Genomic DNA, 26,278 nt, shown 5'->3' with positions numbered 1-26,278 from the left:
ACTCGTTTCGAATTTCCTATTTTTCGCACTTGTATCGTAATGTACTATTATGTTGTCGTGTAGTTTATTATAGATACCCGGCCCCGCAACATATACCGTTTTGTTGGATTTCGCAAGTCGACAACATGTCGAGTCCAACATATTTTTGTGTTTTTGTGTAATACGTGAACTTTTAAATGTCTTTATTGGAAATAATATTTATATATTATATATTTATTTATTCCTTAAATTAACACTTACAGTCAAGCTACACATGTTAAAAGGAGTGACATTATATACGTATTGATATTAACAATTTACTTACTGCTAACTATACATTGATTGAGCTTGGCGTCGTTATTGACTCTAGGTATCGGCTACTAACTGCCAAAAGACTAGCTTCAATGCATTGGAATATATCTAGTTTGCTGTCGCTGTCCAATATATCATTCAAGAGAGACAATGCGCGGTGCAGCGGTGAGTGAGATAATGCCCGGGTCCGCGCCGCCGGGACTGCGAACAGTGCGCGGCGACGAGGGCGCAGTTGAATACTGCTGTGGACAGGTACTCGAAGCGGAACCAATGCTAGCAACTGAGGGTTATGTATTTGGCCACGAATCAGAAGATAAAAATATTTTACTAGTGCCACATTTCTTCTGGTCTCAAGAGTGGTGTAGTTAACCATTCCGAGAATATACAGACTAGGGTACATGTGAGGAATAGGTGTATGTTACTTCTAATATATTTAATTATGTAAAATAGGTATTGTGATGTGAGTGTCATTATGTTTCTATTTACATTATACATAAGTACATAACATAAAAATACGAAATATCACGCAAAACTTTGCGTAAAGAGCGCGACTAGCACTTTATTAATATGTGAAAACTTGTCTAAATACTGTTTACGGCGTTTTACAAGTATACAGTTTGTACTAGTCCTGCACTCTGGTGACAGAACATTGGAGTGCAGTGATACCACCTACTCCAAATCCTACAAAAGAATAGTGTATAACTTTAAATGAAATGGCTCACAAAAAGGTGGATGCATCTTAATTACGCTGCGGGGTCCTCATTATACATGGATAAAGTTACAATAAACAGAAAACAGCAGCCAAATAACACTAGACCCTACTCATAGTGTTGTGTTCCTGCCGGTGAGTAAGGTTGCCGGCAACGCGCATGTAACTCCTTTGGAGTTGCAGGCGTACATAGGCTACGGAGAATGCTTACCATCAGGCGGGCCGTATGCTTGTTTGCCACCGACGTAGTATAAAAAAAAACAATGACATAGGTATCAGATGACGCGATTTTCGTCTGTGTTTCAAAATTCGGAATATTTTTATATATATTTTATCGGTACGTGTGTGTATGTGTGTTTTTTTGGGGCGCCGTAGCTCTTAAATGGGTAAATCGATTTGAATGTGGTTAGTAATCTTTTGTCAAAATCGGATTCAAGCTCATCAGCACTTGATATAGCGTTGAGTTCTTTATTTTATTTTATATATTTTGTATGACGTCTTCGTCTATTTTGTATGAAGCATCGAGATTATGTGGAGATCGCTTCAGGGACGGCGGTGGGGGTGGAAGAGAACCACCCGCTGATCCAGTACAGCAGCAGCGCCCAAAAACAAATGCGGAACAGCTTGTCAACGCACCACATCCTGGAAAAAACATGAATGAAAAAAGTGAATAATCGTACAGGGAAACTCGCTAACCCCTTATCTAGACAAGGCTCAAACTATTTTCAATGTTTTATTATTTTTTCGTTTTTTGTCACCTAATTGGGCATACCTACTAGAATATTAAAAAAAGAAGGGAAAAAGAATGTCAGGCGAACCCCGACCTATTAGTGTATAGGGCGAAGCAGGCGCCCTGTTAGTACGACGCGCGCTCAGAGTGTCGGGCTTCGCCCGACTTATTAGTGTATAGGGCGTGTTAGGCGCCCTGGAAGTAAGAGCGCGCGTCAGAATATCGGGCTTCGCCCGACCTATTGGTGTGTATGTAAGAGTGCGCGAAGCGCACACAGAGTGTCGGGCTTCGCCCGATCTATTAGTGTAAAGGGCGGACGTCCTGGAAGTAAGTCAGAATGTCGGGCTTTGCCCGACCTATTACTGTTTAGGGCGCCGCAGGCGCCCTGTAAGTATGAGCGTGTCAGTGTTTAATAAGCTAGCGGACCGCGGCCGGAGAGTTATTTTTATTTTTTGACCCGATGTTGATAAAAAACGATATCTGTCACCATGCCTGTCACGTTCTAACAAGTATGTAAGTGCAAAAGTGACGCATGGCGTGACAGGTGATAAAAATGCGACCATGATACCGCTGCTGAAGATCCAAGATGCCTCTTAACAGGAATCTGATGTCAGATTTGCACAGATTTGTAGCTATCTTAAATTTTTTTATTTTTGATAAGACCTTGACTAAATTCGATATTTGAGGACCCGAGAGGCCCCTGTAACACGAATGTGATGTCAAAATTGAAAAAAATTGTCGCCATCTTGAATTTCTTTATTTTTGACCAGATCTTGATGAAAATCGATATCTGGGGATCCGAGAGGCCCTGTAACACGAATCTGAAGTTAAAATTGAATAAAACGGTCGCCATCTTAGATTTCTTTATTTTTGATCAGATCTAGATAAAAATCGATATCTGAGACCCGAGAGGCCCCTTAACAAGAATCTGAAATCAAAATTGCACAGGTAGGTCACCGTCTTGTAGTTCTTTGTTTTTGATCTGATCTTGATGAAATCGATATAAATCAAAAGCTGAGGTCCCTTAATATGAATCTGAAGTCAAAATTTAACAAACCGGTTGCCATCTTGAATTATTATTTTGATACAATTTTGATGACAATTGATATCTGAGGACCCAAGACGCCCTTTTAAACGAATTTAAAGCAAAAATAAACCATAACAGCAGTAATTATGATTTTAAGTTCCTAACTGAAAAAAAATCTTCAATATAGTCCCCTTAGAAGAGAAAAAAAACATTTTTGATACAAACATTCAACCTCTTTTGCGGCCTATTTGGGGATTCCAGTTTTCTTCCAGATTAGGTAACACTTAATTCAAGCTGTCACGCGAGTGACTTAAAAAAAATGAGGTAAGAAGAGCCGCTTAGCATAAAGAATTCCGTACATTTATCCGCCTGCTTCTTACTCTATCACACGGGCTTAATTAGGTTGCTGACTCCCTCGCACAGTAAAATTGCCAGCCGTCATCACGGCGGGACAGCAATATATGTATGTATGTATGTATGTCACTTTATTGCACATAAACAGGTTAACATAAAACAGACAAAACAAAGCAAAAAAAAATGTTATGTACTAAGGCGAACTTATCCCTAAAAGGAATCTCTTCCAGCTAACCTTTGAGAAAATGTGAAAGGCAATATAATAACTCGCGTGAGATAAAGATAGCCTAGGCGGGTGAATGTACGAAATTTATAAATAATAAATGAATAAATATTATAGGACGTTATTACACAAATTGACTAAGTCCCACAGTAAGCTTAATAAGGCTTGTGTTGTGGGTACTTAGGCAACGAAATATATAGGTAAAATATACTTATTTATCTTATACCTTTAAACGAGCAATTCTTGTATATATTTATATATATATATATATATATATATATATATATATATATATATATATATTTCTGTGATCTCGGAAACGGCTCTAACGATTTCGCTGAAATTTGGTATATGGGGGTTTTTGGGGGTATACAATCGATCTAGATTAGTCTTATGTTTGGGAAAACGCGTGTTTTCGAGTTTTCATGCGTTTTTCTTTCGACGCAGAATATGGTCGCTAATTTCGTGTTGCCGGCCACTGTCCGTCTGGTCCAGCGGGTTAAGACGCGGACTGCTAAACGAGTGTTACGGGTTCGAACCTCGCCCGGTGACTAAGTTTTTTTTTTTATATGTTCAAGTTTATATATAATTTTTTAATTTTTATTGTTTTAGACAAGTTTAATTTAGTAAAAAAAAATGTAGTTAAGATTATCACCTATACATCACCATATTACAATAAATAGTTATAACCGAGCAAAGCTCGGTCGCCCAGGTACTAAATACTTAAATACATAGGAAACACCCATGACTCAAGAACAAACATTCGTGTTTATCACACAAATAAATGCCCTTACCAGCAACACGGGACCATCGGCTTCATAAGCAGAGTCACTGCCCAATAGGCCAGACAGGTCGTTCAAATTCTTTCTGCTGAAGAGTATCTCTTTATCTTCTATTCAAGTGCCAACTGAAATAGTAGTGGAGCCTCGGGTACCTAGATGAAATAAGCAAATCTTAGAGCTAACTTACACTTTCATGTGTCTCTTGGCGGCGGGAATGGTGTCATCTGTCTCCTTGAGGATATAGCGCCGCGCTGCTAAGATGCAGTCCTCGAAATAACGGGAGATATCTACACCTGCACGAACAAGGAAGCGAATTTAATTTATTTTGTTTGTTTTGTTGAGAAATATAAATAATAGGAGGTTCTATATATATATATGATCGTGATTATCAGGAGAAACGATAGAAAAGTCCTGTAATACGAGGTTTTGGCTTATGGGAGGTATAAACTTAGATATGTTTTGGTCATTTCTGTACTTCTGAGGAATGTATGAATGGAAATCCTACTCATTTATGTAGTATCATAACTTACTGCTTAATAACCCAATAGACTTATTGTTAGTGTCGATTTTAAAGTCATATCACGGCCATTCTTTATGCTCTTATGTTGTGGCACCTGAAATAGTACAGCACGGAGCCTACTACCGGTGGCATCCGTGTAGAATACGAAAGTTTGATTATCCCGTGTAGCTAGACGGTATGTAGGTATTAATTTAAGAAATACGTAAATAGATAATAACAGTCTAACAGATAATAACAATACTTCCCTGTATCATCCACTTTATATTTTAGTTTTTTCCATGGGTTCAGGTCGTTTCTGTACTTGTTGTTAATGTACCCTACAAACTGCTTGATGACCTATTCGTCTTGGTGTCGAGTCCTGTCACGAGTCGTTAAATTTTTCTATTGTATTCTGTGGAACCTGATGTAGTACAGCTCCGAGCCTTAAACCAATGGCATCGATGTAAAATAATAAAGTCGCATACTTACCACTGGCATCCACTTTATACTCCAACCTTTCCCGTGGATTTAGGTCATTTCTGTACTTCTGAGCGATGTCGGAATGGAAGTCCCACTGGTTGTTGGTGTAGTATTCGAACACCTCGAAGCCCTTAGTCACGCGACGTTGAACGCGGCAGAGGCTGTGTAGGAATCATTATCCTTCTTAGTCCGAATGTCCTTTCAAAAGAACATGTTCTAAACGAATTTAAACCATTATTGAATTAAGAAAGCCTTCATCAAGTCCAAAGGGATGGGGAGGGTGTTCGAATGGAGAAGGTGAGCAGTATAACGACTTCTACATAAATATAGTCGCGGGCAGAGGCTCACCAGCCTCTACGAGTATAATATACTCTAGTATCAAACATATCAAACTTTACGAAGAAAAATTTAATATTGATTTTATAAAATAAAGATTATTCATAACACAATGGAATGGAAAGGAATTGGAGATCGCTGGGTTAGAGGATAAGGGGCGTATTTTAAATTTAACTCTACCTTTTCCGTGAAGGAAAACATCGTAAGGAAGTCTGTAAAGAAATACAAAGGTGTATGTGTAGTCCCTATCCCACATCTGTCTAGCGTGGGGACTGTAGCCCAAGCCCTCTCAAGCAAGAGACAGCTGTGTCCAGCAGTGGGACGCATATAGGCTAAATTATGATTCAGTGCAGGTCTTAGTTTAGATTTTTCTATAATGATTATGAATATAAGGTAAATTATAATAATCAAGTATATTTGTATGTATTTTCTATCACGAAACAATGGTATTCCAGATATTTGGGAGGCGTGCGCGGAGCCCAAGCCAATACGTAGAGGCCGTTTTGACACTTTAACGAAATGTAAGGGGTACACCGAGTGGATGTTGCCCTTGCCCGTGTCATGGGACGCACGCAGGGGCAGCACCCACCCGGGTGGATGGACTATTGAGATTTGAGGCAATCTAAAATGAGCTATTGGGTGAAAGCAATAGACTAAATACTCGGCTATGATATATAAAACCAGACGCCTGGCTAATAAAATGGTAGGTTTACAATTTTATTTCCGGCGGACGGTGACTCGCTCCCATTATTATATATTCAAAATGTAGGTACGTACACAGGTTCGTAGCGGAGACACCAGAGCAAGCAGTCAACTAAGATGGCGGGCAGCCAGTGGAACAGCAGCACACAAATGTTGTGGTACAGACGAGAGTGCTTCATCGATCCACCGGGATACCTGAGTGAAATAATTCCCATGTCAACATACTTGTTACAGTAGCACCTCGATTATCTGAAGTAATTGATAGCAAGACTAGTTCGGATGATCGAAATGTGGGATTTTAGAACAAAATCAAAGTACATTAAAATTGGACTTATATACAAAAAACCGTTAAAATATAAAACACCTAAAAAGATCGGATGATTGAGGGTTCTGATGAACTAAGTCAGCTTTCGGATAATCAAGTTCAGGGCTATAACCGCGAAAATCGTAGTTCGCAAATTTCAGGCAGCATCTTTCTCTGTCATTCTAATTACGCCTTCATTGTAGTAAAAGAGAAAGATCCCTGCAATTTGCGAATTTTGGTTTTCGCAGCAGTCCCTCAGCTTCGATCATTAGCTCCCAAATATCCTTGACCTCTGCCTAACGTCCCTACATAGGTCTATAGGCTGCTGTGACCACTTACCAAGCAACTCCGTTGAGTGGTACTTTGTTCAAGATGATTTCTCTGCCAGCTTCGATCATCTCCTCCCAAGTGATCTTGACCTCCGCTGAAGATGTGAAATTGACGACCTTGATATTATGGATACTGAAAATAAAGAGGTTAGATAGTTTTTTTTTTAATGATATACAAGGCTAACGAGCACACGTATCGACTGATGGTAAATAATTACCGTCGTGCGTTGCCAGCGATTCAAATATAGTATGCTCTTTTCTTTAAGGGTTGAAGCCTTAAAGGTCCATCAATCCACCCTTTAATAATCGTTGCCATGGTTACTGTTTGTTGTCCACGGGAAAAACTAGTAAAAATCCTGAGTTTGGGTCATTCTACAAAAATCTCATTCCCCTGGCCATACCTTTTTTTATGATATAGGAGGCCAACGAGCTGACGGATTACCTGATGGTAAGTGATTACCGCCACCCATGGATACCTGCGACACCAGAGGGGTTGTAAGTGCGTTGCCGGCATTTAAGATGGGAATACGTTATTTTCTTTAAGGTTTGGAGGTCATATCGGTCCAGAAATACCGCAGGCGACAGTTCATTCCAGTTTAGCTCTGCAAGGCAGGAAGTTTCTAGAGAAACGCACAGTTGAGGACTGTCAACCATCTAAGTGGTGAAGATGGAAATGTCGCGTAGGGCGATGGCGAAAAGAAGCGGCAGGGATTAATCCCAACAATTCCTCGCGTCCAGGCGAATGAGATTCCAGGGGTATGAGATTTTAATGGCCCTTCTATGGTATTTAAATTTACCACACATGCATTATAATTTTTTTAGTTTATACAGAAACCAAACAGTCATATAAACAAATTAAAAATGAAATACAAAAGATGTACTGCAACAAAAGAAAAATGCACCAAAAAGACCTGGAGGTTCATAGTTATAAATAATGTTAAGACCAATCAAACATCATTTCATCGTGTCATCATGTCTGTGTTATTTTTGTTGTAAGATGCAAATGGGATAACTACAAAAATGGAAGAATAGTAGCGTAAGTATAGCTAAAGTATGAAATGTTTCTGGTGTTTTAGACATTTACGAGTTTCACCTTACAAAAAAGTGCATATTTGGTATATTTAAATAACACAAAATCAGTATTATTCTCGTGTTTCCCCTGTAGGGCTATGATGGTCGGCTCTTTATCATTTGTCACCATGTCTGTCACGTTCTAACAAGTATTTAAGTGCGAAAGTGACGGGCATAGTGACAAGTGATATAAATGGAACCATGATGCCACCGCTGGTTAACTAACCATGGCAACAAATGACATTAAAGATTAGATTCACAGTAATATTTTTTTAAATGTTGAGTTTGTAGGAAGAGCTTTTTATTGGGAAAACTAACCTAAACGTCAGATTCCTATGAAAATATGACGTTTATTGGTATGGAGTGTGGAATTAAGAGGAGTGACATCTCTTATGGTAGAACTGTTGCAAAAGTGTCCAGCTGTCAGCTATAAATAATAGTTCTAAATCTCTCCAGAGTAGCGCTAGAGTAGCTAAGAACCTAGGCGCTATTGACGGAGTGAAGTGCGTTGTCTATGATTAGATTTTTTGTTCAAGTACCTATTCTAGGTATTGTAGCGCCACCTATTTAAGGTTTTTTGATGACACTTTTTGGTACATGGAGATTTATTTCCTTACCTCCACCTTCCGTAGTTTATTAGTACTGCCACTTGTCACAGTAAAGTCTGGCAGAGGTTAGCTTGGGCGGAGTCAAACATAATAAATAATACTTTGAAGTAGCCATGTGCAAAATTTTCAAAAATTGCAAAATTCTCATGAAAGGTTCGTGGTACTTTTTCTGCACGTTTATTGCCAAACCTTTATTTCATTTAGTTTCAATTTCTATGACACATGAAATATATAGACGCCAATGACTGACGTAAAATGTTAAATAAATCAGTCTTCAATAGTTTTTAAGAACATTAAAAATTATTGACGACAATAATCCCTAATTTGATGCGAACTTTCTCCACTTAGAAAGTGCACGAGAATTTTCTCATTAAAGTTTAGAGAAATTGCGGAAATTTTGAGAGTGTTCAGCAACTGGCACAATGTTACTTTGAATTACCTATTACTAAAGGTTGATAATGATATTGATGATGGCGATAACTCTGAAACTAGGCGAATTCCAGAAAAGTTTATAGAACATTTAAGTATTTATGATCAGGAATACACTGTTAAAATGTTTCGGGTTCCTCATGACTACGTTGTACTAATGATGAAGAAAATAATATATGTACTTGCGGTGGTGGTGATGATAATGGTAATAATGATGGTGACTCACCCCTGCTCGATGAACTCCCAGCAGCAAATCATGATTCCGTTAATGAAAATGTCGACAGGCAGATAATCAGCGTAGCTGTTGCTCTTGCAGTACATACTTCTTATGACGCCTTTGCCGGCCCCTTAAAATAGTAATGTTAGCCAAAGATTCATGGATTTGATGTATATGATGAATGAAGTCTTAGAATAAGAAATAACTGTTCAATATGGCTCTTTGCTTGTGGTAGTTCACACATCAAATGTCGGAACAATTCCCATCCGGCCACAAAGAACCATGGTCCACCTGGAAGGCGCTGAATAGGCTCAAGTCCCAGCTCGGCCGTTTTAAACCAAAACATGACCAGATGGGGGACTGATTCGCGGTCACTCTACTCAATGTGCTTGCAACACAGCACCACAAACCATGGCGCACCTATTGGCATGCCCCGTTTGCCCGTAGTCCTGCTCGGAATCTGACCTGAGGGACACGACGGTCAGGGCTGTCAGCACGGATGCTTTCTGGGCATCCACTGTTTAAGGGAACCTCGAAACTTCTTAGTGACCTTTAGTTGTCACCTGACGATGTGGCATTTTACAACTTTTTATGCAACCTGCAATGTTTAGTGTGCATGTACGTATGCATGTGTGAGTTAAATCTTGTAAGCTAATTTAGATCCACTTCCCATTATTCGATTGAGCTGAAACTTCACATACATAAGTTTGGTGGGTTGGGTGGCAATGCAATATTATGGTACCATCGAGCTGAGTTGATGATGGCTACGTGAGGTAGCCATAGGAACATTGTGATAAAACTACGCAGCCTAATTGTGAATTGTCTCGATGAGTATTAGTCGCATGTTGAAAGAAAAGTACCGTTAGTGATTAACCCCCTTATTCATAAACGTCTACTAAAGTTGACAAGCCGCTAATAATCGTTTGTCTCTTTCCATCATACCAAAATCAATTGTCAACTTTAGTAGACTTTTATGAATAAGGGGGTTAAGCTTTATCAAAAACGAAATTTTTGACAAAATTCTTTTCATTTTCATGTCGAAGTCAAGAAACTTACCAATAAGTAGTCCCGCTGGTCCATTTATGTTGTCGGTCCAGCCGGGGAGTGGTTCTTGGTAAATAGGGATGACTGAAACACATATATTTCAAACTGAGAATGTACTCATGTAAATTGACATGTCATTGAGTCAAGATAAGCTGTTTTTTCAACGTTTAGAGCATTTTAACATTGCCTGATCTGATATCGGATATCAGATAGAAGTAAAATGACATGTGTGTTTTACGAGTATATGTGTATTTATAAATTATGATTACTAAAAAACTATAGATAACACAAAAAAGCGGACTTGATTATATATATGGCACTCTCCAGCAGATGTTTCTCTCATAGGCGCCTTCCGACATCCGATATCAGAAAGTCGCTTCCGAGAATTTCCGCCATGTCGGAGCCCCCGTCAGCTATCAGACCAATAACATTGGTTTGTATGCGTATGTGTGTGCATGACCGCCAAAGACGGCGCCCCCGCGGCCTTACTACGCGAATTTTCTACATCCGATAGACATACTGTAGGTTTAACACAGGAGCGGCGCCGAGTGCCACGAGAGTACGAGTCGAGTATCTCACCCGGAAGATAGCCAGCTCGTCCCTTTTTAGGGTTCCGTAGCCAAATGGCAAAAAACAGAACCCTTATAGATTCGTCATGTCCGTCTGTCTGTCCGTTTATGTCACAGCCACTTTTTTCCGAAACTATAGGGAGCGTGCATGAACTGTAGGTGGCAGCACAGGAGCCGTCAGATTTTTGGCGCCAGGCGTAAATGTGATGTTTATTGTTCCGATGTAGCCCCCAAGATGGCAGAACCTACTATGCACAAGAAAACACGTGACGTGTAAATGTTTCTAAAAGTGGTAAAATGTGCCCCCCCCCCCCCCTCCTGTAACTTCTAAAATAACAGAATGAAAAAAAAAAAAAAGATATACATTACCATGCAAACTTCCACCGAAAATTGGTTGGAACGAGATCTAGTAAGTACTTTTTTTTTTATACGTCATAAATTGTACGGAACCCTTCATGGGCGAGTCCGAGTCGCACTTGGCCGCTTTTTTAATTAATACAGCTAGACTCACTGTGCGATGACTAGGCTAACCCACAGAGACATAACCTGACCGACTAATTTATTTAATTATTTCTAGGTTTGGTTCCTAGGTCTGGCAATCAGCGATTCCATCATTGTGGATTTTTTTTGGGGAGATGTAGGGATGTCTAGTAGTCGGCATTTTTCAGTAAAAGGTCATTATGAGGATCTTTAGGGGAGACTTATATTACTTAATGGTAATTTTTGGGTAGTTATGAAGCAATGTTTTACCGATGGAGGGCCGCAGAATGCCAATCGGCAAAATGTCTAGGGCTTCAACGATGAGGGCTTCGCCAAGTGCCTTGGTGAATGCGTAGGAGTTCGGTAGCTTCTTCAGTAAGCTGTAAAATGGATAAAGGCTTTAGTATAGACTTCTTAACGTTCAACGTGCAGCATCAGCATTGCAATTAAAAGTGGTCACGTTACTTATGCTTTCTATAGAAAACTGTAGTGTCAGACGCCTCGGCCCGGACCCGGAAAATTATAACGTGAGTAGTCCTAAGACGATAGAGGAAAATGAACTTAAATTAAAATACCTAAATGCTGTGTAATAAATAAACGAACTTAAATTAAAAAAAAAAGACGTGTGGCACTCGGGGACTGCCGCGGTAAAGCTATTGCATAGCATTTTGTATCAACTTATGCAATTATAATTATTTATTTATTTTATTTATGCAGTATTTCTTTTTCTTTGATATTAATTCAAGTTACACTTTTTGAGCGTGGTGACCGATAAGAAAACAAATTTTTCTTTTATTAAATAAATAAAAAGTTAATATTGTTTAAAATATTTTTATTATTTTTCAATACATGTGGGTTTTATTATCTTACAGTAGCTGTTGGTTATTCAGGAATATTTATCATTGAAACTATAGGTTTATGATAAGTGAAATAAGAAACATAAGTTTGTGACTTAATATCCTCTAAATACCTAGAAAATACCGCGTCAATGGTGGTCCCATATTTTGTTGTGGACTCTTGTGGATCATTATTCATTTTCAAATTCAATGTTTTTGATAGAAAAGTTGTCATCCGCTCTGATTTTTTATCAGCGAAGTTAATGTTGAAATCGCCAGCCAAGATAAGTGGAAATTTATTACCATTTGTACCAAGTCTTTTCGACCCTTCTTCAGTGTACTCCAGTAAAGTGCGATGAATAAAATGCTCCACCTCGTCCAATTTTGGATTCGGAGAAATGTAAATTGCTACCATAACTATTTGTAGGCCATTTCTAAGTTTGCATAAGCACGCACAAATATCTCCAACAACTGAGCGCCTAACATTAACATCGCTAACGTGTGCAATATTTATTTCAATATTCGGAGTCATAATATTAGTAATATCATCTTTATTTTGGTAAATAGATACCCCACCTTTTGAAACAGTATCTCGTTTGAACTGAACAATACAATTAAAATTAGGTATTTCAATCGGATTATCATGCGTCATGCAAGTTTCGGTAAGAAGCAACACATTTGTTTGTCTCGTAACTGAATCTTGTAAATCGTATTTATGACTATTTAGACTTTGGCAGTTGAAATGGTTCTTGAATTGAAGTTTGTAAATGATGAATTATAGTCATAAGAATATCTCTTTGTTGAACATTGGCCATCCGCATTAAATTATAGAATTGTTGATAATCCATTAAATTTTCTCTTTTTTTAGCTACAGCGCCAAGTTTATGCAGATATGCATTTTGTAAATCAACGTTAGCAGTTGAGTTTGGATCACGTAGCAATAAGTCATAAGGATCTCTTTCATGCAATATATCAACCGCTCTTAATAATTAAAAACAGACATAGGCAGATGATACAGAAAAGAGGATATTGGTTTTTACATTATAAGTGCAACCTACATCCTGAGACAATTCCCACTAGGATTTATAAACTAATGATTTATAAGTGGCATTGAGCTATAAAATGTTAGTAAGTTAGTATTGTATGAAATCCAAATAAAAATTGCCTGTCCATTTTAGACTGTTATCCCTAAATCAGTTTAAGCATAAACTATTGATTTTTTTAAATTGATAATCGTTTTTACACAATTTATGAATTTTTGCTATACAATTTTAATGCTTATGATTTGACATGACTTTAAATATTAATAATAACTAGGTATTTATGTTGATTTCGCATGTTAGTATGTAAATTATTCAAGTTTTTGTACGCCATCAGGCAGGGTATAGTAATACACTTTTATTTACCACCGCTGTAATCAGTTTGTAAGACCTATACTCACGAATAAAAACACTTTGAGCTTCGAATTTTTATTGCTCTATCCAGTATATTTAAATAGCTATAGTATAGGTAATAATTACCTTCAATATTGAAGGAATTGAAAGTGCAAAATCAACCGTGAACTGTTTACGTTACAAATTGTGCCAAATAAAACATTCCTATTATATCACTTAATACTTTTACATTACACAGAAACAACATTACCCCCTTTTCTACGCTAGTTTGGTAAAAAAGATTACCAAGAAGTCTAAAAACTTGATACTTATTCCATTATTTTTGCACTAACCAGTTAACTTTTTGTAAAACCAGCAATTATCAAAATTAGATTATAATTACCATCGCATGATAAGCTTTAGTGACACGTTTACTTCAATATAAGTCTACCAGCAACGGTATCATGGTCGCATTTTTATCAGCTGTCACTATGCCCGTCACTTTCGCACTTACAGCCTCGTTAGAACGGGACAGGTATGGCGACAAATGATAAAGAGCCGACCATCTTAGCCTTACAGTTCGTCACGGACCATTAAGGCACTTATCTGATCAACACAACACAATTTAACCACATTACTATACAATGTAACATGCCAAACTCGTCTCTATTACTTACTAAATACGAGCCAGACGACCGCACTTAATTTTGCACTCGATATTACATTCGTTTAAAACGTACGAACATACAACTTTAAGCTCTATTGCTTACAAGAAAGGTGTGCGAAAAGATGCATTGTTTCGTATGTGGATGTCACAGTTCGCTTAACTCACGACAGATGGCCGATCACACACGATGACAGATCCGTGCCCGTCGGAGTGGGGAGCGTGAGGTTTTTTCGTTACGGAATTTCTGGATTCGGTCCCCGCGCTCAAGGCCCGCGATAGAAGCTATGCAATAGCTTAAAAAGGGTAAGGCTTCTCTTTGAAACTTTCTAGCAGTAGCTACTCACAAAGGTGTTACAGCAGCAACAGTAGCATCATCCATCCATTCCATAATCTGGATGATCTTGTGAGGGTCTGCAGGGGGAGGGTAAGGCTTCTCTTCTAAGCATTTCTAGGAGTAGCTACTCACAAAGGTGTTACAGCAGCAACAGTAGCATCATCCATCCATTCCATAATCTGGATGATCTTGTGAGGGTCTGCTGGAGGAGGGTACGGCTTCTCTTCTAAAAGTTTCTCGTGGAGATGGCAGTAGGCGGTAGAGATGTGGACGAATAGCTGTGGAAGGCGGGAGATTTATTGGTAAATTCTGACAAAATTCAAAACTACAACACTACTCATTTAATTCAAATCTATTTGTACTTGACTTTGAACACCCTCAGCTCATAACGGGTCGTTATTATCCCTATACCATCACCATATATACCACATCCAATGTCCGTTTACATAACCAATGCATAAAGAACTCACCAGAAGTCGTTTGCACTGCTTCCCGAGCTCCAATACGAGTTTAGTGCCGCGCACGTTTAGAAACACCGCTTTCCTCAGTTCCTCATCAAATCTAAAAGATCACAAATTACAAACTATATTTATGAGAACCTATATTTATGACTGGACCATGCTCAAAGTTATTGGGACCAGAACAAGGTCTGAAACTTTGCAGACTGACTTTAATGATGTCTTTACGTGACTGTAGCAGCGGCATTTATGATGATATCTGTTTCCTCAAAGATTTTATGACGGTCATCAGAGCCGAGTCATTTGCTATTAGTGACATCTCATCCAAGATGGACTAGTATATCATAATAGGATATAAATATATCATCAGAACGAGACCTGACAATTTGCGGAGTGATATATATTGATAATTGTATATGTCAGTAGCAGCGACTTGCATCCGTCACCCCTTTCTCAGCACCCATCATATAGACTGCCGCTCCTAATATTTGGCCGGCCTAGGCCTTGGCCAACTGGGTCTTAGGGCCAATCTGCCACTGTATCTGTCTCTTCAATGACTTTCTGACGATCTTCGGGCCTGACTACAAGATCACGCCTGCATACATCTCCTGCTATGTCATCTTGTCTAAAATTGTGCGCGATGCGCCAAATCATCAGAACTAGAACGAGGTCCGTTACTTATCTGAGTGAGATTTAATTATGATTGTACCTGATAGTGGCAGCGGCATGTATGATGATGTCAGCTTCTTCAATGATCTTCTGACGATCAGCTGGACTTAGTCCAAGATCTGGCTCAATTGCGTCTCCAGCGATGAGTGTCATCTTTTCTAGGAGAGGCTCGATGCCACCGCGCATTGTGCGTACTTTCTCGAACAACTGAGGAGAAATAATCATGTATAATTAAGTTTTAAAATTACCTTCGACGTTTCGAGGACGATATTATGTTGTTCCCGTGAGCTCTAAGAAGACTGGCTAAAGTTGACATCAATATCTTTTAGCCGAGTGAGTTTTTTGATAGCATCAATATCTTTTAGCTGCGCCCGTTTTTTTTTACATCAATACACACTAATTCAATAAACTAGTACCGAAGAGAATTTGAAATAAAAGTGGATTATCAAAGAAAACTTTGTAGCCACAGTAAATTTACTGCCATCTTTCGACACATGATTAAACCTTTTAGAAAGCCATTTGACTTTGATCCTTATTCTTTCACTGGTATGTGTTAAATATCAAAAAGTAGCGCCATCTAATAGATCAAAGGCCAAAGGTATGGCGACATAGTTTCGAGCAAAGGCGACATAACTTTAGGTTGTGCCCAGTAAGACGACTCATAAAGAAGTTGCAGTGTGAACGGCCCTGAGTTGTCTGCGGGCCTATCGCATATACCGAAGCTGGTAAATAGTGGGCAACTTTCTCTGTCACTGGAGTTAGCGATAAGAACGCATGCAATTTGCGAACTTCGGTGTTCGCAGTAGGCCCTCTGATAATAAAGAATACTCACTGGATCGTTGAGTGTGTCCTCCATGCGCTGGCGCGGCGTCTTCCCTTTCTTCTGCCGCACCAGCAGCAGGATCTGCTTGATATCTGGACACTTCCTGGAAACACGAACATGTTCACATTAGACACTGCTGAGAACTACCGCAATCGGCGATCAGACACATTAGAAATATTTAGAGCTCTTCAAGTTGGTGATAGTAGTTTTGTTATATTTAAATATAAGTCAAGGAGGAATAAAATTTGTCAAAAATCATTCGCATAAAATCTGTTTAGTTGAAGATATTTTTAACTTTTCACGAGCTAAGTATAAAATTACGTTTAATTATTTTACTTGCGTGTGTTGTAGATTTATTAGGTATTTGATGTTATCTTTAATTCATTAGTTAACATTAACATCTCACGCGTAAATTATCAACGCTTACTGTAAATATTAGATCAGCTAAATTTTCTATGCTCTATAAGATGGGGTTTTCTTCGAGAAGCGAGTTTTTGAGGTTCTCGAAATTGAATGACTCTTCTGATGTTACTTATGTCCGCGGACTACCAACGTGTGTATTGGCTACGAAATTCATATAGAAAGTAAAACTTCAGGCCTTACCAGCCAGTAGGCATATTATGGATGGCTTTATCCACATGATAGAAGTGACTCAAACGTGACGAGCTGGTGAAGGTGGCCACATACCTCAGCAGCTTCTCGACGAGCACCTTGCCCATGAAGCCGGTGCCGCCGGTCACGAACACGGAGCGGTTGCTGAAGGTGGCCGCGATGCGGTCCGGCATCGCTGCCAGCTCCTCCGCCGAGTATGTCGTCTCCATTTCTGCAAATAAATTCCAAAGGACCTTTGGTGCTAGCGAGTATTGTTCTGGAGACTTCGTTTTTCTTGAAGGTGGTATCAATTCAGAAATATCGCAGGCGATATAGTTAGAGCAAGCTAATTTGGCAGCGACTTTGATAGCCCAGATTGCGCAAGTCGTAAGATGAAATTACAATGTTTCAATAACACTTGGACAGGGTTCCAATGCGACGGGCAAACAAAAGAGGGATCGCCCTAGAATTAATTATAAAGTTTTCTTCACTGATATTGTTCGCGATAAACCATTGATTGAGCCTGTTTTTATAAACTGTCCAATCTTGCTGTTGGTGATCAAAATTCGCGAACAACCCCACAGTATTATTAGTAGATAACATATTTCCTTCAAAATCACGCGTGAATTACATGAATCGCCGCCACTGTTAAGTATTGGAACGGGGAGCACAGTCAAACGCAAGGCAGCCATTTATGAACTAATATATTTTCGAGAATGACGGTGGACGCAGCCACCGTTTGCATGCACTTACAACTACCCTTTTACATACATAACACACAGTCTGGGCTATTAATAGTGCTGCTTACTTACTTGTCTATTATTTTATTTATTATTGTAGTTTGTGGGCCTTTGAATGCCACGTCGACCAGGCATTGGTCTATTGTGACAGCCCTTTAAAGTTCATTACTGATGCCCGTTGAATCCAGGAAATTCCAGATTCTTTGGGCCGTAATGTTACTTACCTGTCTAACTCTAGTTGTACATTCCACAGTTTAGGCGCGAAGCAGAAATTTTCTGGAGACACGCATAGTTGAGGACTTAATAATGAAGATGGAAATATTGTCGCGTGGCGCGATGGCGGAAAAAAATATACATTTACTTAAGTCAAATTTTCTCGATTACCTATATCGTCTCGATACTAGTGAAGTACTTAAATGACGATTTAAGATCGGAACATATCGTCAGGTGACAAGCAAAACTCACTCATACCACCTCCACCATACCACCACAAGTTCATAGCCATAATGAACCATATTACTACTACAATAAGGTTGAATTTTGTTCATTTATTTATTAGAAATAAGTGAGTTTTGCTTGTCGCCTGACGATATTTAGGCAAGTACTTAAGTTTAAGCACCTATTGTAATGTAGCGGCAGCTCCATTGATAACATAATCGACATTATCAAATCGGGGAAATCCTGAAGAAAGGCCAGGTCAAGAGCACCCTAAACCGACGAGCGTGTATGAGGAATGTCATGAAAGTGAAGGAAGCGAAAGAGGTATGTCAGGATCGTAGCCTTCGGGAAATAGGCGTGATTATATGTATGTATGTATGTATCTATATTACTTTTAAAATTATGAGTGAAAATCGTGTTAGTTTAAATCAACATATAATCGACAGAGTGCCCGAGAACGTCTGTAAATGTAACGTCAGTGTGCGTGCGGCGAAAATGGCACTTTGTACTGAGCGAACTCTCTGCTCCGGCGCGCGCCGCCGCTATTTACTTTGTGACATTTAAAATATACCATTACAAATTGAACCGTAAACTGTTACCGTCCGTTACGGTTTTCCGTTCAATTTGTAATGGTTTATTTTCAATATTTTCAATTCCAATTAACGTTCGGCCAACAATGGTGAGCTGTACGCAACGCTCGTTCAGCTCACTGCGCGTCCAGTACAATAATGCTTTCAGGGCGCTGCAGGGGCTGTCACGGTTCTGCAGTACATCCACCATGTTCGCGGAAGCACGCGTAGACAGTATCAGTGCTATGCTGCGTAAAATGATGGCATCGCTTCTGAACAGAATACGTGACAGCCCGAACAGCCTCCTGAAGACATTAGCGGTAAGGAATGAGTGCTCAATAATGCAACACTTAATTAGGAATACGTTTTTCATTAGTGAGTTACGAATATAAGCAGTTTTTAAGTTTTAGCTTTAATAATACTAACATTGTTGATCGTGTTGTAAGTAAAAACTTACCCGATAATTATTTTCCACTTTACTGAAAGAACCAACTAGGTATATTCACGGTCAACAAGAAACTGAATAGATTTTTTTTTCTCATTTGTGTGTTCAACTTCATCTTTGACCCACAGTATTGTATTGATAGTGATGTCATACATATTCATACGCAATTTTGGCGCAAGTACCTACATTGTAAACAACAACTACCGTAAAATGGGGTGAGTAGGGACGAAATCGAAGTTCAAACCTGGATAAAAGTTTATTTAGTTTATATGTGGCACATTGATTTATATACAAAAAAAGTGCTCCGGATGTTTGAATTTTAGTTTGTCAATGATAATTTGTTGTTTCATTTCATAGCTTCAACAATAAACACGTAATAGTAGGCAATCCCAGGTCACCCCGTAGTTGGGGTTAGAAGGGACAGTAATGGGGTGAGATTGGAAAATTGCTAGGGTTGACATTTTTTGGATTATAACAATAGCTTGACTTGTCTCTAGAGAATATTTATTTTTATTTATGTAGCAAAATTATGTTTTGATTATGTACATAAAACGATTAAATTTTTTCTGTAAGTTGTGACTTTTATATGTTTTTTAGATAAAAAAAAAATTCTTTGGTCTATATGGAATTAGTAAGGTGACTCCCATCAAAAACATAAATGTGAAATGACAGCCAAGTTCAAATATTAACAATAAACAACTTTATCAGTGATAGCCTGTTTTACTGTATGAAATAAATAAAAGGCACATTTTAATGTAACATGTTTATTTAATTTGCAATTTCTTTAACTCCTCCGATACTTCGATATTTTTTAAAATAATATTTACACATTTAATAAGACACTTTTAACTACTCATGTAAATTGACAACCCTGAACTACAAACACCAACTCCCCCCTTTATCATCCCGGTACACCCCGTTCGTAACACCAACTCTTCCTATTCATGACCCAACTTTCCCCGTTGTCGTCCCAACTCACCCCTCAATACGCCTACTCACCCCATAAAAATCCTCAAATGCGGTTAAATCGTTTTCTATGTTAAAACCATTATAAATAAGGAAGATCTAACTTAAGTTTTTCTGTTTTCAATAAGCCTTGTAATTATATAAACGATATTTGAAAGGTTGATGAACCTTATTTTGGCAACTTTCACATAAAAACGAAGTTAAATTCAAACAAAAATAAGTCGCTTTCGAGCATCAATTTTGATAGTAAATTTGTGGTTTAAAATTGTATGATTTGGCAACTTAGTGTTGCCAAAAGAAGAAAAAATATAATCTAATTTGTTTAAGAGCAACTTGAGCCCGAAAATTAAAGTAGCTACTGAAAAAACAAATTCTGGATTCGCATCCCTATTCCCCCCGCAATCCCTACTCACCCCATTTTACAGCACTGAACCAATGGTTCGAAAAGTAGAATCTTGGGCGTTGCGAGGATTTCAAGGCACGAGGGTTAAACAAATTTTGCCCCCGTGTGAAACACAAAATTTTTCACCACACCAACCCGACGAAAATATTAGCATACTTAATTGTAAGATATCGAACAATCAAACCAAATCAAATGAATGTCGTTAAATATTTATCATCCAAATAACGAAACAACTCAAAATTTGCATTAGATTACTTTGCCCCACATGTGGATAAAATGCAACTTTCTCATCAGTTTTTGAACAATCAAGTCAGCCTTTGCCTGGTGTGTTGAAAAACTCAAAAATAAGAATGCAACTTACCTGCAATATTTTCCTTACAATTTGATTGTAATAAGAATAGTCGTGATTTCCTTTCACATTACTTAATAACACTTATTTAACAATAAGCTGATCGGCTTATTATATTTAACACTTTCTCGCAAGAACCGACTATATTGACGCTCAACGGTGAACTGCGGGAAAAACGGTTTTTCTCGTATGTTAGGCAGTATAAGGTCGTGTGCCTTGACCCTCAATTTTGTAAAGATGTCACTTTAAGTTTAAAAACTGATTTGGATGTAGGTAATTTTAATATAGTTAACCCTTTGGCCGCTAAAGACATCAACTGACGCGCAAATACAGCCTAATATAGTCTGTTCGGAAAGAGAAGAGTCGTGGAATGTATTTTTTTTTTATGGAGGATATATAGGCAGGCGTTTGACCACGATCACACCTGATGGTAAGTGATGATGCGGTATACGGTGGAACACGCTTACCTTTGAGATACCTATTTACTCTAGCCTTGAAGAGATTCAGATTGTACTCATACGGAAACACAGACTCGGGCAGGGCATTCCACTCCTTGGCAGTTCGCATAAGGAATGTTGAAGCAAAACGCTTCGTGCGTATTTGTGGAATACCTACCATGAAGCGATGCCGAAGTGCCGATTGTCTGGTAGTCCGATGGTGAAATGGGGACGGAGGAATAAGGTTGTGCAATTCCTCAGCACACTCTCCGAAATGTATCCTATAAAAGATCGAATGTATTGGGCCCCATGCATCCCACGACTCTTCTCTTTCCACAGACTATCAACCTTCGTCCATTCTCGTGTCAATTTAAAACACTCCCTTCGGTCGTGTTTTAATTTATCGCCACTGTTTCGAATTTCCTATTTTTCGCACTTGTATCGTAATGTACTATTTCTCAAACTTGTAATGAAATGTTGACATGACTTACTTCAAATTAGGTCAGGAAATACTACATATCAGGTGCCATGAGTGATGATGATATGTAAAGGAATTTCATACAGCCTTACACACCTAGGCCTGAAAGGCAACCTTCTTTTGTTTTTAAACGTCAAATTATGGCACGTCTTGGCATTCAACCATAAAAAACCTATAAGCAAAATTCTGCCATTATTATTTTTTTTCTATTTTTTTCTTTTTTGTGTTTGTTAAATATTACTTAGCGGTTTCAAAGGTGAACAAAAATTTCATTATTTTTGCGCTACGACGCACGGTTTAGGAGATACACCCCCATAAAGTTTTTTTTTCAGTTATGTAGAAATCTTTATAGGGCTGTATCTCCTAAACCGTGCGTCGTAGCGTAAAAATAACCAAATTTTCGTTCCCCTTTCAGTAACCCGAAAGTAATAATAACAATCATCATCATCATCATCATCCTATTTTTTTTATTTCATTGAGAAAAGCACTATACAAATCTCGGCGAGAAACGGGGTTGCCGGCCGCGTATCCTTAGCCGACCTCGTCACGCTCGGCCGTCTATATCTACTTGGCTTGCAACCCTTCGTTTCCCGTCCTCTATAGTAATGTACTATTACAGTACATATGATGCGACTATCCCGCACCCGTGCGGGAAGTAGCACTTTCCGTGCATATGTCGAAACATTAAAAGATACATAATATGTACTGTAAAACGTTGTACGATACACATGCGAATAGGTAATTCGCAACTCGTGTCGCCCTTTGGTCGTATTTTAATTTATCACCACTCGTTGCGAATTTCCTATTTTCTGCACTTGTATCGTAAATAACTATTGAGACATTATTTAAAAAGACAGTGCGTAGAAAAAATATGATAGTTTATTGTTAATCAGGTATACACATGTGGTCATTTCGTCTCCCCCTTTTCTTGGTAAGAGATGACGCCCTTCTCGATCAGCTCGGGGATTTCTACCGCCAGCCAGGGGCCCAGCTGAAACGTTACATTGCCAGGTTATTATTTAGTGAAATATCAGTTACATACTAAATAAGTTTTTGGCAAAAATTTCATTTTTGGTAGGTACAAGCTTTTATCGCTGACTGTACTTTTCTTTGCACAGGCAACTAATACTCATCGAGACAATTCTAAAAACCCCAATCACAATTAAATTGCGTTGTTTTATCACAGAGTTCCTATGTCCACCTCTTGTCTCCATCATCAGATCAGCTTGATGGTACCATAATATTGAACTAAAAATAACGGTTTCTTGAGCGAAACCGAAATTAAAAGGTTTTACGCAAAGTACATGATAACGGTTTGGAAATTTAACCAATTTCCGAGCCTTGGTTATAACCTAGATGTAATACAGAGCTTCTGGGTATAACCTAGATGTAATACAGAGCTTCTGGATATAACCTAGATATAATACAGAGCTTCTGGGTATAACCTAGATGTAATACATAGCTTCTGTGTATAACCTAGATGTAATACTTACTCCTAAAGCCATAGCGTGCGCGATGCCAAACTTGGGAACAATCCTTGCCCAGAGTGGTTTGAAGTGGTTGGTCAGGTATATTTTAGTAGTTTACAGCTCAGAGCCACTAGTTATAACCTAGATGCAATACAGAGCCTCTAGGTATAATGTAGATGTAATACTTACTCCTAAAGCCATAGCGTGCGCGATGCCAAACTTGGGAACATTCCTTGCCCAGAGTGGCTTGAAGTGGTCGGTCAGGCATATTTTGCCGCCGCGGTACATTTTGGCGGTTTTCCCGTCGAGGCCGGGTAGCGCTAGCTCTGGTGCTGTTGTTGGGTACGTTATGGGGATCTGAAACAAATAAATAGTTATTTGTTTTTCAAGAATTTGTTGTTTAACTCATGTTAATATTGATACTCCAGCAAAGGTTCCTAACTTGCTTATAAAGTGGAATCTTAGGCGTTGCGAGGGTTTTGAGGCACGAGCGTTAAAGAAACTTTACTTACGAGTGAAACGCTATTGTGAAGAAAAACGGTTTTACTAACTGCAAAACATTACAAGTCAGATCTAAATGAATGCTAATAAATATTTTTTAGTTAAATGATTGGAGAGACGAAGTGCAAAAAGACCTTAACGAACTCGGCGCCGTTGACTGGACGGAAACGGTTTTGGACAGAGAAGCATGACGGTCTTTGGTGTCGGAGCTACAGCAGTAAATAAGTAAGTAAATGATTGTAGCACTAATTGTAATGACATTTTGGAAGACATGTGTAAGTAAGAAAATCTTACTTGAAATTTTTAATCAACAGATATTTGTGCTACAGACATCTATATATACTAGCAGACTTACATCAAACTCCAGGTCGAACTCATACTTGAGCAGGTTGTGCACGTACCAGCACTTGCCGAACCATCGAGTTCCAGTTTTGTCGGACTCCAGACGGAACCAGTCATTGTCTGCTGCCTTGTTGTTTTCTACATACTGTAACAAATATAATGTACTAAGTGCACCAGTGTTGGACTCTGTACTCGCAGGTACCAGTTATTACTACCCGAAAATATAGAAATTGTTTGTTTATTTTTATTTAAATGCCTCAAGATACAGACTATAAGGACAGGCCTTAAGGGCAATAAGAATGGGGCCAGTACAGCGGTGTCACTCACACGAATACAAGCCTATACAGCAATTTCAATGCAAGTCTATACAGTTATTTATAATGCTACAGTAACTATGGGGGGTCATCCATTAATTACATCACACGTGTAGGGGGAGGGAGGGGGTCAAGAATATGTGACATGCTTTGTCAAGGGGGAGGGGGGAGTCACAAACTATGTGACGTCAATTTAACATCAGAAGGCATTCAGAAGGCCTACCACGTTCGACGTGTTGCCTCCCTTTCACAATTACGTACGAATTTACAAGTGCGACAGAGTGGCAATACGTCGAACGTGGTTCGCGGTAGGCCTTCAGTAACCAATTTTTAGTAGTAGTAGTAAAACTCTTTATTGTACAAAAATGAAAATAAAACACTCATCATTAGTACAAAGGCGAACTTATCCCTTTAAGGGACCTCTTACAGTTAACCTTTGAGCAATTGAGGGAGAATTGGAGAAAAACACGATCATACTGTATTTTTAAATTTTTATTGTAAATTTAAATAACGTATTTTGGAACGGTAATTCTTTACATTTGTTTAAGTTTCTTTCCTAATCGGTTTTGTATAGTAACATTACAAAAATTTCTTTTATCAAACATATTTTGATAAAATATGAATAATACCTAAATCAAAAAATGTAATGTCAGACTGGGAGGGTGGGGTTGGCAAATGTGACTAAGTGTGACAAGGATGGGAGGGGTCAAAAACCTAGAAATTCATGTGACGTAATTAATAGATGACCCCTTGTCTGTTTGTTTCCTATTCATATTCATCATCTCCTAGCCGCTTTCAGCCACAGCAACTGCTTTCTACCGCTGAGAGTGTCGCTGGTGCGCTCTTAGGTGACTGACGTAGCCAATCTTAGCAGACCTCTGAACTAAGATGAAATTTGGTATGGAGACAGTTGAGGACCGGGGAAGGACAAACAATAGTTTTTATCAATTACCATCATTTTTCTACATACACAAAATTGTGGACAGATGCTGGTACTGAGTAAATAGATAAATCTTAGTTTTAAAATAAGAAATAATGTTCTTTATTGGGTTGCTGTCCATTGCTGGTTTCATCATCATATTAATGTTCGTCCCAGTCTCCATCCAAATGGAAATTTAGAAATACTACTTAGAAGAATAATTTACCTACTTAGATTTGTTTACAACAGAATTTTCTTTTTTAATACAAATATGTATATACCTAATCAAGCTTTTAAAGATTAAAATCCTAGTGACGAAATCGTCATAAATAAATCCATACCGCAAGTATCCTAAACCGAAGTAACCAGGAAGTGAATAAGTACATTACTAAGTACTAGATATGTTTGAAGATAACTAGGTAAAGTAAAATTTTGGTCTAAAACTGATGTTATCTAGAACTATTTCCACTTCTTAAACAAACTTAGCGAACCTACATTCATTTAAACAGTAAAACAGCTGTTAATTAAGTCATTTTCTTAATAAATACCTTAATAAGAGCTTGATATTCTTCCTTCAAACGTGTCACCCATAATTCCTTGTCCCTAGGCCCAGCCTTGGTTTGCAGCAGCGGGATGCTACTCAGGGTCTTGCGCGTGCCTTCGTCTACCATTTTGATCTAATAGTTGGTCTTTATTTCATAACTTTGAGTAGAATGTGGCGAAACACCACAACAGGATTTTCAAGACGAAAACATTAGATTAATTGCGAAACTACTTCAATTTAGTCGTAATTTTTTGGCAATTATTATTTTTCTGTAATGCTGTTATGCTTCTTAACATTAATCTAATAAAGTCTAAGGTCGCTACGATAGCGAAAACACTTTATTACTAATTTAAGAAATTTTCACCTACTCGATTTCATCAGCTGTGACGTTTGACGTCAACGTGTCAATCTGCGTTTCGTTATTTAGGT

General features: G+C 38.5%; 2 protein-coding genes across 2 annotated transcripts; both read right to left on the bottom strand.

The window, feature by feature from the left end:
* Positions 1–392: 392 nt before the first annotated feature.
* On the bottom strand, positions 393–17,287 carry LOC133533124 (putative fatty acyl-CoA reductase CG5065). The gene is made up of 13 exons (XM_061872084.1): positions 17,032–17,287; positions 16,354–16,447; positions 15,562–15,728; positions 14,865–14,955; positions 14,527–14,672; positions 11,455–11,564; positions 10,148–10,219; positions 9,101–9,221; positions 6,777–6,899; positions 6,209–6,328; positions 5,105–5,256; positions 4,304–4,409; positions 393–1,642 (listed from the first exon to the last, which is right to left on the bottom strand). Exons 1-13 carry the CDS (start codon positions 17,163–17,165, stop codon positions 1,528–1,530), a joined length of 1,551 nt encoding a protein of 516 aa, XP_061728068.1. The 5' UTR covers positions 17,166–17,287; the 3' UTR covers positions 393–1,527.
* Positions 17,288–22,621: 5,334 nt separating this feature from the next.
* Positions 22,622–26,123, bottom strand: LOC133533016 (ubiquitin-fold modifier-conjugating enzyme 1). Its single transcript, XM_061871928.1, has 4 exons — positions 25,854–26,123; positions 24,086–24,217; positions 23,419–23,586; positions 22,622–22,751 (listed from the first exon to the last, which is right to left on the bottom strand). Exons 1-4 carry the CDS (start codon positions 25,974–25,976, stop codon positions 22,668–22,670), a joined length of 507 nt encoding a protein of 168 aa, XP_061727912.1. The 5' UTR covers positions 25,977–26,123; the 3' UTR covers positions 22,622–22,667.
* Positions 26,124–26,278: the final 155 nt, after the last annotated feature.

The sequence above is a fragment of the Cydia pomonella genome, chromosome 28 (assembly GCF_033807575.1).
Source record: "Cydia pomonella isolate Wapato2018A chromosome 28, ilCydPomo1, whole genome shotgun sequence".
NCBI lineage: Eukaryota > Metazoa > Arthropoda > Insecta > Lepidoptera > Tortricidae > Cydia > Cydia pomonella.
This window is presented reverse-complemented; position numbering and strand designations above follow the sequence as displayed.

Coding starts and splice junctions, on each gene's coding strand:
- LOC133533124 (XM_061872084.1), bottom strand. CDS start 17,165: ATGGAGACGACATACTCGGCGGAGGAGCTGGCAGCGATGCCGGACCGC. Junction 10,220..11,454: donor CATTCTGCGGCCCTCCATCG/GTAAAACATTGC, acceptor TATGTGTTTCAG/TCATCCCTATTTACCAAGAA. Junction 9,222..10,147: donor ACCAGCGGGACTACTTATTG/GTAAGTTTCTTG, acceptor TACTATTTTAAG/GGGCCGGCAAAGGCGTCATA.
- LOC133533016 (XM_061871928.1), bottom strand. CDS start 25,976: ATGGTAGACGAAGGCACGCGCAAGACCCTGAGTAGCATCCCGCTGCTG. Junction 24,218..25,853: donor AATATCAAGCTCTTATTAAG/GTATTTATTAAG, acceptor TATTTGTTACAG/TATGTAGAAAACAACAAGGC. Junction 22,752..23,418: donor CGCACGCTATGGCTTTAGGA/GTAAGTATTACA, acceptor GTAACGTTTCAG/CTGGGCCCCTGGCTGGCGGT.